The sequence below is a fragment of the Plectropomus leopardus genome, chromosome 8, assembly GCF_008729295.1.
Source record: "Plectropomus leopardus isolate mb chromosome 8, YSFRI_Pleo_2.0, whole genome shotgun sequence".
NCBI lineage: Eukaryota > Metazoa > Chordata > Actinopteri > Perciformes > Serranidae > Plectropomus > Plectropomus leopardus.
Genome location: NC_056470.1, coordinates 29782254 through 29793996, shown reverse-complemented (window position 1 = coordinate 29793996; position 11743 = coordinate 29782254). Strand labels below are relative to the sequence as shown.

The window sequence follows — 11743 nt, the reverse complement described above, 5'->3', positions numbered from 1 at the left end:
CAAGGCCAGAGCTCCGTTTTATCCGGACAAGATACGCAGAGCTCCGTTTTAATCTGATATTCCTCAGCCTCCGGATCAGACCACAACAATGAACAACAAAGGTATTTCTCCGGAGCCGGTGCGGGTCATTAGTTAGCTGTCCGTTTTCAGACGCTGACGGTTTAAATAGAGATGAAGAGCTGTCGTTATGGCCATCTGAAGCGGACTTCACGTTTAGCTACGTAACGTTACATGACAATAAACTGACGCTTTCTGGTTAAATGTGGAGCACACACGTCGATCTCGGGCTTCTAGTTGATCTTAAAAATATTATAGTCGTCAATAATGAACGCTTGTATTTACTGTCACCTTATATCACCACGCCATTAATGACCAGGTCACATATTTTCAGTTAGCTAGCATCACTCAACACAGGCAGAGTTTAAAGGCAAGGGTTCCTTGTTTTGGTTTACATGCATGGGAACTAAGCCTTTACCTATACTTTTCGGTTAGATTGTCACTTTGCTCATATAATATGTGTTTATGTATGTTTAAATATGCATAGTTTATCGTTTTCCTCGGCTACATGCACCTTATTTGGACATACTCAGTTCTTTTGTTGCTACCAGGTTTTTGAAGCGCGCACACACCTTAGATGTAGGCCTGTGATTAACCTGTTATTGTCATTTTTGATTAATCTACCGATCATTTTCTCGAATAATTGCTTTGTTTAGCTAATGTCAGCAAATACACTCCATCGGAATGCCTTCGAAGTCTTATTTAGTTGGACATGAATACAAAGGAAATAAGAAAATATTCACTTTTGGGAAAGTAGAACAGAGAATGTTACTTTTATTGCTTTAGAAAATTACTTAAATGATAAATTATCAAGCTTAATTGTTTGTCAGCTGATTAACGTTAATCAAATGATATCTATTTATATCTATATATGTAATTAAAAAGGGACTATTTATATTAATCTACACTCAAACAAATGAAAATGTACCCCAGATAGCTGAAGCGCTAGTTTTCATCAGTAGTCCCTTTGCTGTATGTTAATAGGCACCACAGGATAATAAAAAATAATGCAAAATATAGAATACAATATGTACGATGATTAAAAATATACAATATGGTGGTAAAATGACATACAATACAGTTAAATATAAATTATAAATTAAACAAACTACACAATTTAACAACCTGAGCTGATGACATCTAAATAGCAGATGATGCACCACAAACTAAACTCTGATTAGATGTGTTATTCCTTTGTCTTTATGCATTTATGTTTATTTATTTATTTATTTTTTCATTTTAAACCCCAGTTTCGACTGTATTTTTTTTACATACTATTTTCAAAGTTTTGTTATGTTGTAGAAATTATGGAAACCCTAAAAAGAAAATTTCACAGGTCTCTTTTTATTTTTGTGTACAAAATAAGTTTTACTGATGTGTTTTTGTCTTTACGGGACGCTGGAAGTGGCACTTCCTTCTTCTCTCTGCTGTTCATATTTGCATATGAAGATGTTTTTGAATACTGCTTAAATAGTGGCATTCTTTTCTTTATACCAACAAAAAACGTTGCATGTTCATTTGTCCTGTGCCAGGTATTTTGTGAGAGAATATTTTGTTTCCGAGAAACATTTTGAAATTCTTGTTAAGCGTAGTCATAATTTCTCAGCTCAGTGAAAACAGAGTTACTCACTCAACCTGGAATTTCTGTGTCAGTCACTGCAAAGACTAACTGATGCTTTAAGTGAAAATGTTGTTTTGCAGGTTCATACCCACAGCAGGCTGTGTACCCTCAGCAGAGCTCTGCACCTGTATACCCTCCTGCTATGCAAATGTCTCCTCAGGCACCTCCTTACACAGACACACCACCTGCATATTCTGAGGTAACTATTACATTCATGTGTCGTAACACAATATTCTGATACCCCTTTTTCCAGGATTCTTGGGACTCTGGTGCTATTGAGAAAACAGCCTGTGTTTCTATCAGTTTTGAGTGGACCATTGTAATCAAGGATGTGTAATCCACAGAAGGTGTTGAATAATGCACAACAGAAGTAAACAGTCGAAGCAAAATTGTGGATTTCTGTTATGACAAATGTTTTTTTTGACCCAAAAAACGAGCACAGACCAACTATTAAAAGTCCTTTATACACAGGAATTAGGCTATAGGACGCTTCGAAATCCCTTCTTTATGCCGCCTTTGCATTTTTACACAGAACAAACAAATATGGCATCATGACGCTCCAGCGTGTGATTTTAGACAGCATGCCGGCATTGCGGAACCACCAGAGGCGTGATGGACATGACGGTTAACACAACGGCATCAGCCTCTAGTGTGAAATATAATATACACGTTGGTAACTCTTTATAAACAATAACTATGGCACAACGTGGCAATAACAATCATTTACTCTCTCTGTTATATATGGCAACTGATCTTGTCCTCTGAGGAAGATAAGGAGCTTTTAAATCTCATTGTTCTCCCAATTTGTGGACATTTACAGCCGCTGTTCTTCTTTTAGTTAGCCACTAACTGCTATTAGCTGCTTTTAAAATGTCCCCCGGTGGGTTACACACATAACACCCCTTCAAAACATCATACCTGTCATGTTCAGTTTATACAGACAACATTTCGGCGCTGTTACTACATAACGTGGTGTCTTAAAGGCAACACAACGCTGTCGCCACATTTTGTGATTGCATCTTTTTAACAGAACGACGCAGCTGCATAACAGCACAACATTCCCTCTGGAGCAGGCAGTGTTAAGGGGGATAATGACATCATTGCTTGCTATTTTTTTGACAATTTCTCACTGGAGTTATCCACTGTTGCCCTCTCCATCCTCTCTTTCCTACCTGTAGAATATGACACGCCCTCTCACGTCATCACAGTTCGCACTTAAGGTTAAGAAAAAAACGGCTAATTTGGTTTCACAGGAGAACCAACTTTTCGGGTTGTGAGCCTTTTTATTAAATCCTAAACTGTTGAAAATTAGGCGTAGGAACAGAACCAGTTCCATTTTGGTGAAAATGGGATATCTCTGAACACTTCTAAACGTTTTTGGGTTTTCTTTCTCTTCTGTCTCTGCAGATATACCAGCCCAGATATGTGCTTCCACATCAGGTGCCCAGTCAGGTGGCACAGATGTCCTCTCACTACCCTGGTGCTCAGATGTTTATGCCCATGCAGGCACACATGCCTGTTGGGCAAATGGGCCAGAATGTCCCCATGGCCTATTACCCCATGGGAGCCGTGTACCCCCCTGGTTCAACAGTGATGGTGGACAGCGGCTTTGATGCTGGTGCTCGTTTCACAGCAGGCAGCAGTGTTTCAATCCCAGTGAGTATGCACCTGGTTTCTTTGTTTTTGAAGATGAAGAGTGTACGTTTTAGGGGCATTTGGTGGTTTCTAGCGGTAAATTGCACATTGCAACCAGCCAGACCTTCTCCCAGTTAGAATTCCTTCAGTGTTCATTGTTAAGGAGGTTTTTTCGCAAGCCGAATGATTAACAGAGGTCTCGTTCTCTCCAAAATAAATTCACCGGGCAATTAAAACTGCTAAAAAAACACCGAATAAAGCAGTTCTGCGTAACACATCAGTGTAACTGTGATGTTGGGCTTCTGACTACGGTGGCTGTTGTCCGTTCTGGGCTACCGTAGACACATAGCAGTGCAACATAGCAATCTCCATAAATGAGGACGCACACCCTGTGTAGATAAAAATGAGTCATTCTAAGGTAACACAACAATTCTTATTTTAGGTGATTATACACTAAAGAAAACACATTTATTTATAATTATTTTTTTAAAGCTATGGGAAAATGTCCAAATAACTGTATTTATAATTATATAATTCTATATATTTTAAAATTATTTTATAGAATCATTTTTTTAAGCATTTTTTTTAACTGGTCATTTCCTTTTTGTTTTTGTTTTTTTTTTTTTTTGGGGGGGGTCATTTGTTCTTAATATATAATTATGATAATTATATATTAAATTATTTTATAAAATTATTATTTTAAGCACTTTTTGTGCTAATTTTTAAGTAATTTGGGTAATCTCAAGTTCTCAAGTTGCCTTTTTCTCATGTTCTTGAAAGAAATCAAGCCAGTTGGCTCAGGTTTCGAAGGATTTAAGGAGCCACAAGTATTGCAGTTAGGATGCTATTGAAGGACAGAATATATTAAATCCAAAGTGGATCATCTCTCCGCTAATGTTTGTGCTTGTTTCTCTTCTTCTCTAGCCCCCACCTCCTGGACATCCCCCCAATGCAGCTCAGCTGGCTGCCATGCAGGGTGCCAACGTTGTAATGGCCCAGCGCAAGAGTAACTTCTTCATGGGTGGATCAGGTGGAGGTTATACCATCTGGTAACAGCAACTCTTCAACTCCTCCTTCATGCCTAAACCGTGTCCCCGTCCCAAACGATGCCCCAGTTCTTCCCCCATCCCATACGCCTCCCTCTTCAGGCTGCTTGGCCATGCCACAATACTGATATCACCTAACGGAATGTAATATTTTAGAGCCCTCGAGAAAAGGTACAGTACTCCACTTCTGACCTAGAGATCAAACGATGAATGCCTCCTGCCTGGAGAGGACAAATTTTTAACGTGGTAGAATTCATTCCATAATTCGTCATTGGGTCTAACCTCTTTGGTCATTCCAGTTGGACCTCTTTCAGGCATCTGTATTTGCTCGAGAGACCCGGTCTCCTTTGATCCGAAGGTTCACAAATTACATTGAGATGTTCCTCTATACCTGTAAAAGCTATGTAAATGAATTATTGAATTATCAGACCTGCATTATATAGTTTAGCTGCTTTATGGTGAAAGTGAAATGCAGTTAAAGTTGCAGTTAATGCGTGAAAAAAAAAAAATCCATTTGTCTTTTTTTGAAAACTTATAGTGTAGTTAAATTAATATATGTGTAATAGTTCCATGTAAATAGAACGATCATGAGAAATAACATCTGAAGTATACAATAAAAAAAAAAAAAGAACAAGCATCTCGGATGCGTTTAGCTAGAATCGTCTTGTCTTTTGCACAGTATCCAAAATATCACGGCAAATTTGTTGCACAGTTTGACATTTAAATCACATGTAAATTAAAATAAATTAAACTGAAGCAAATAATTAAAAGATTTCATGCAATATCCAAAGTGGTTTACTGTACCTTGTTGGGCAATTTGTAGATGAACATAGTCAAGTGCCAAAGAGCACTGGGGATAGCCCTAATTTAAAGCAACTTAACTTCAGTAAACTTAAAGGAAAGAAATTAAAAACAAATCCAAATAGTACGATGAACGGGAAGGGGTGGTTGGTGTAACATTTTAGCTTTTTTTGTCTCCTGTTTCTATTTCACAGTCGGATACCCAGAGTTTCTACACTAAATGTTTAATTGTACAGATTTCAAGAAGTACCCTCCACTGTTTCTCTTTTCACAGTATAATTTGGTATCGTCGAGTATTTATACATCGTAGAAAAGCGTCACCTTTGTGATAGCATTAGTCAATGTTTTAAAGGTTGAGGAGACTTTAATATTTCAGTGTCTCTTTTTCTTCCTTCATTACTTTACCATTTACATGAGTAGTTAGGCTTATAATACGTTCTGTTAGTATAACCAATGAGCTGGTTGTACCAAAGATTTGGTCGACAATGCACTTATGTTTGGTTGTGACTTGAAATTTGAAACGTCACTATTTAAAAGCAAACATATCATTGAATGAGCAGGTTTGTTGGTACCTGACCTTCAGTCTGACTGCAATTTCTTAGTTAACGTGTCACTTTATGTGGGTTAATCGCATCTTTAAGTCGTTGCATGCTTTTTGCACCTTTGCTATGTAAAAAAAAAAAAAAAAATTAAAAATGTGATTAAATACTTTTTATCTGAGATGCACTGCAAAGCAAATCTGAGAGGTTGCAGTTAAGGGGCTACTCTCTTTTTCTTTGTTTAAATTCTGTTTCTTTTTAATGAAAGTGTGAACATTTTTAGATTCATAGTCCATTTGAAAGTCGAGATGTGTCGTGTTAAGTAGCCTGAAAGTGTATGCAAACCTTTGTAATGAGGCTATGTCACTGTCAGCATAATTGTTCATCTCCGAGACATTTTTGTGCTGCTAATTAAACTTTAGACTCAACATAATGTGTTATCTTTCAAACTTTAACACGGTATCTAAAACTAAGTCAGTGTGGATACCGTTTATTTGTAGATATTCTTCATTTTGGTGTCTGGTAGCGTCAATGTGTCACTGGGTATCCGACACGCCATATCTAGTTTTAACAGCTGCGGCCACCAGAAGACAAAAGCTGTCGCTGTCGAGCCAACATTTAGTGATTTTCAGTGTTAAGTCCGAGCGACCAGCTGTCTGGAAACGTGCTTCATTCATGTGATGTCAGCAGCTCACACGTAAAGCGACGACACCAGACGTGTCACTGGAGTGTTTTTTCAAAATGGCTCATTATTCTCCTTCACGCCGCCGTTTCAGAGGCCACAGCTATTAAAACTTTTAAAAAAAATTGATTCAATCATATTCTTTTTCCTTTTTTTCCATCTCTGCTCTGATCGTTTGTAAAGCAGCATAATGGTGGCTTCGTCCCAGCAATATGAAGTACTGTAAACCACAGCTGACCAGTAGATGCTATGCCAACCACAGCCAGCAAATGGATTTCTCTTTGTTGAAGGATTATGGACATTTATAGTTCAGGGATTCTCTTTACAATATTTTGTAAAAATAGATGTATGTACTAAAGTGATGTGATAGACTTTGGTACACGTTCTATCTTTTAAGATTACTAAAGGAGATGAGTGTCAAAGATGGAATACTTTGAAAAAAAAAGATCTTAGGTGCACTTAACTTTTTTATACTAAACTTAAAATTTAAAATGTAAGTTTAGAATAAAGGTTATTTTGGAAATTTGAAATGCTGCATGTTTGATTTTATTTACACATACATTGTATTTAGACGGTGCCCTGAGATAACTTTAGCTTTTTTTGTTGTTGTTATTTTGATGCAATAATGTTGTCTTTCCCGCCCAGACTGCATGGCAGGTAATTGATCCTTTTATGGCCTTTACACGAGTATCACTAAATAATTTTTTTGTCATAAATAATAATCACCCACCTTAGTTTAGTATACAAACTGTGTAAAGGAATCAATAACCAAATTATTGTCTGTTTGACATAAATGCTATTGAGACGTACAGATTTTTATTTCTGTCAAAATCATCCTACCATTACGCAGAGTCGGAGGGGAATTTTCATCCTCAGAAAATATATTTAATACGCCTCTCTTTGGCCTGCTGTCACATTCTGGATGAAAATGTGGACTGAAGTGCCACATTAATGATGACCATTTGCCAGTGCTGGTACGAGCGTATGCTTAAAAATACAATCGTAATATATATGTATATATGCTGAGAAAATTTAGCATCATTTAGGGGCTGTCAGCAGGCAAGGTAAAGCAGTAAAAATGTCAATATAGCATCCACGTAGCCAGATAGGTTTTTGTTTTGTTTTGGGTTTTTTAAGGTTAGCTTTTTTATACCTTTAGTTTGGCTCATTTTAGGGGGTTTTCATTCTTCATTTTTTGATCATTTTGCCTGTGTTGCTGCATACGGCATACATTTTGGCGATATAGTGTATTTTGTTTAATCTTGGATTTTCCAGCTCGGCTCCTACAATAAATCTAAAATACACCGTGTAAACAGAATGGTTACATTCATACTGTTAAGGTAAAAAAAAAAAAGCGCCATTAAAAACCTGTTCAAACTGCAACTGTTGATCCCACAGCCATCAAAGCATAAAACATGCATTGTATTATTTTTGGGTGTCATGACGAAAACCTGGCATTTAAATGCTTAAAATTCTGAAAATTAATTAATATTTGATATTTACGACTAAAACTGATGTTGGTTAAAAAAAATTAACTCAATGAAAGTAGGAAATAATATTGGTGTTTAACTTTTTTAAAGTTTTATTCTGAAAAACGTTTTTTGTGCGCCAAGCGATACACGTGTGTAATGTCACAGCAGGCACGAAGGGTTAAAAAGTCTAAAATATGTTGTGTACAGCGGGACATACCTTAGCTGCAGTGGTGCTACTCCTGTGTGCTTCTTCACCGACCACCATCTCCTGCATGTGATACACAGACTGCAGATAACTACCCAAGGACAACAGATCGGTGCAATATAACTTTAAAAATCTCAGCTGTCACTGTAATTACTTCCTGCACCTTGTTTTAGTTGCTATGGTCCCTAAATTTATGTAGAAATGTAAGAAATGGGATTCAGATAGCAAATTGTTTTCTGGTTTTATTGCGCCCCTTTTACTGAGGTGTAAGTTTGATTTAACAGCCCACAATAATTCACACCTTTTATAAGGTTTATCAAATTTTGTTGACATTGCATCAGAGGGTTTAATTTATATTTAGGATCTATAATAATCCTTTGAAGCTGTGGTTTGTCTTGTATTTGAATCAGGGTTCCCACAGATCCTAAAAAAAAAGTCTTGAAAGGCATCATTCCTTAAAGGTCTAGTGTGTAGGATTTAGGGGCATTTATCAGCAGAAATTGTGTATAATATTTGTAACTCTGTTTATTAGTGCAGTGAGAACAGGAAATATTGTTATTGTGAGCTTAGAAGGAACTGTTTATATCTACATATCCTCTCCCACTGAGTTTGCCATGTTTCTGCTTTAGCCCAGAGTATCAAAAAAAACCCCCAAAAAAACCCAAACCTGGCTCTAAATAAAGCCAATCACATTTTCACATCAGCCGCTGTAGTATTTTATTTAGAGCACTTTTCATGATACTTAGCAAAAACAAAAAAAAAAAAAATCAATTAATTGGTCTGTTTGTTTTGGAGAAATAAAGATCTCTGCGGATAATTCAGCTCCCAGTAAAAATCTCCTGAAAAAGAAATACTGAAGAAATTATAACTGGGAGTTCAAGTTTGGCACACAGGAGAAGTTTCAGATTAGGGGGAGACAGATTATTGGCCGATTATTGGGGCAATATTTGGCATTTTGCCTTTTATCTGTGTCAGCGTTTTATTTTAATGACCTTTGATAAAAATAATTAATAAGTGACAAAGTAAGGGTCAGCATGGAAGTAACTTTTAACCTGTTATTTTTTTTTTTTTTTTTACTTGACTTTTTAAAAAGAAGCTGTGGGGAACTTTGCTGTATTTGATGTTGAAAGTTTCAGTTCTGATTAAACATTTGTTAAAGGCATTTACACAAAGTTTTGTGTTGGAGTTTGTTATGTATCAAATTCTAAATATTGACGGAAAGATTTTCATTTTTTTTGTAAATTCATATAGGTTCTGAATATCGGTCATCAGTCTCATTAACTACTAAAAATCTGTATCAGCCCTGAAAAACATCGGTCAACCCCTATTTCAGATGGTTATAATCTGCAATCCTCACCTCGAGACACCACTAAATTCTACACACGGCTACTTTAAAGTCTTAAATGCAACTTGCTTTACGCTGTAGGAAGCCTGTGAATGCATTATACTGACACCGTCAACAAAAACTGAACATTAACCTCATAATAGTGAGATTCATGTTGGATCATAGGGGATGATATTGGACGTAGCTAAACAGACTCTAATGTGCTGTTTGCTCTCAAACGTTTGAATTCTTTGTGCGCTGATCATGATTCAAAGGCAGATTAAGGGCTTACGACATTGCCTATTTCGAAACACATTAAACATCACTGTACGCTGTCACACTGTATGATGGCACTATTCCAAAATCAAGTTTTATTGCTTCCATATTTATCTCAAATAGGGAAGTCATCAGTAACCACGTCTGGCGAGGAATCGTACAAAACAAAACCAGTTACAACACAAATACAACAAATAAAGTTAAGGCCGTCCTGTATTTTAAAAAAAAGGACACTGTTTTTAACTAGCTTATAAAAGAATATTGCATAGAAAAACCTTAAAAGCGATATAAAAGTAACTACACCGAATAGCTCTATAACATGTCTTGTATGAGGTTTGTTTGGGAGAAATACAGTATACTAGAGAGAAAAACTGAACCACGGCTGATAAATAGCGCAGCAGACGAGCTCGTCTTACATTGATTGTTGCTGAGTATTTACTGATCGTGTAACTGTGAAATACTAAAATCCCACCACCTGTTTCAAGCCTTGCTCTGCTAATCTGAACACACACCTGTCGTCTGTCACCTGCTCCTCATCCATCAAAATTCAACCTTATCTTTGGTATTTGCTTGTGCGCCTCTTGCATTTTTCTCAACAAATATCTTCATTTGTAGAAAATAACAACCTTTTTTCAAAACAAGGGCGCATTAAAAACAAAAAAACAGTCTTATTTCTTCTTTTCTTTCTCCACTCACTCCCTCCTTCATATGAAGTATTCCTTCTTTTCGCTGGCAGTCTGGTTGTTGTACTCCTCGTCGGGGTCCTCGCCCGGAGCCGGCTCCCCTGTCGTCCTGTAGTCCCCTTTGTTGTGGCAGAGATACCGGTACAGCAGGAAGACCAAAGCTGCTACCGTCAGCAGGATGAGAACAATAACCACTGGAAAAATGAGGCAAAAATACCCTTTTTAAGTTTTATTACATCATGAGGAGAAAATAACGTATAACAAGATGATTTTAACTGAGAACAGGGAGGAAGAGGAGGTTTGACTATCACCAGGTGTTTACAGGAGTTACCGTTTATTTATTTGGTTACTTTAGATTTATTTTTTCCTATTTTTTATCTGCAAATACTAATGTAAATTTGTACATATTTCATCTTGGGTATGTGGGTATATGTATATGTGTTTAACCCTTTTAAACCTGGATCCACATCAGTTTTCTTGTGCTGCATTCAGACCCTTTCACAAGCATTTACAACTTTGAAATGTGAGTGAATCCATCTTTAAAAAAAACATTAAAAAAAAAGACAAAAAGCAATAAATTGAAACAAGAAAGACAAAACATTATGAGAAAACTATTTTTTAAATAGGGGAAAATGTGACATCTTTATTTATGATTATTATAATTATTTAAAATCATGTTACAGAATATATATATATATATATATATATATATATTTTTATGTATGATTTTCTTTATTTTAGCACTTTTCTTCAGGTTATTTCCTTGTTGATTGCTTTTTTTTTTTTTTACTCTTTACTTAATTTTCAGGAGATTTTCTTTTAACTTTATATCCATTGTTTTATTACTGAAAAGTTTGAAATAAAATACCTAAAAAAAATAAATAAATAATAAAATTTAAAAACAAACAAACAAATAAATAAATAAATAAGGAAGCTGTTAATTATATTATATATTTTATAAAATCAATGACTTCTGGAGAAAAGGCAGGATTAATTAAGTTTGTACTTCTCACTCTTTTTTGAATATGTAAACCAAGTCATCGAGTGTTTGACAATTACTTCTTTTTCTGTTTTACATTGTCTGTAAATATTATTTTCTGTCTGTCCGCTCGTTTGGTCATTTTTCTTCTTCACTTGTCTGAGTGAAAAAAATCTGACGTTTCAGTCTAAGTGGCGAAGGTGTTAGACCGAAACGTTGTTTTCTTCACTCAATAAATATGTCAGCAGTAAGCGAGATGTGTCAGAGTTTCTCTTTCTTTTTTTTTTTTTTAAAAGTACTGCAAAAAGTTTAAAATAAAAAATCTAAAAAAATAAAATAAATAAAGAAGCTGGAAAATTATAAATCAGTGACTTCTGGAGATGAGGTGGGATTAAATAATATTTGTACTTCTTTTTCATCAAG

General features: G+C 35.9%; 1 protein-coding gene across 1 annotated transcript; it reads left to right on the top strand.

The window, feature by feature from the left end:
• Nucleotides 1-25: 25 nt before the first annotated feature.
• dazap2 (DAZ associated protein 2) lies at nucleotides 26-6911 on the top strand. The gene is made up of 4 exons (XM_042491943.1): nucleotides 26-101; nucleotides 1759-1877; nucleotides 3086-3334; nucleotides 4238-6911. Exons 1-4 carry the CDS (start codon nucleotides 89-91, stop codon nucleotides 4364-4366), a joined length of 510 nt encoding a protein of 169 aa, XP_042347877.1. The 5' UTR covers nucleotides 26-88; the 3' UTR covers nucleotides 4367-6911.
• The last annotated feature ends 4832 nt before the right edge of the window (nucleotides 6912-11743 follow it).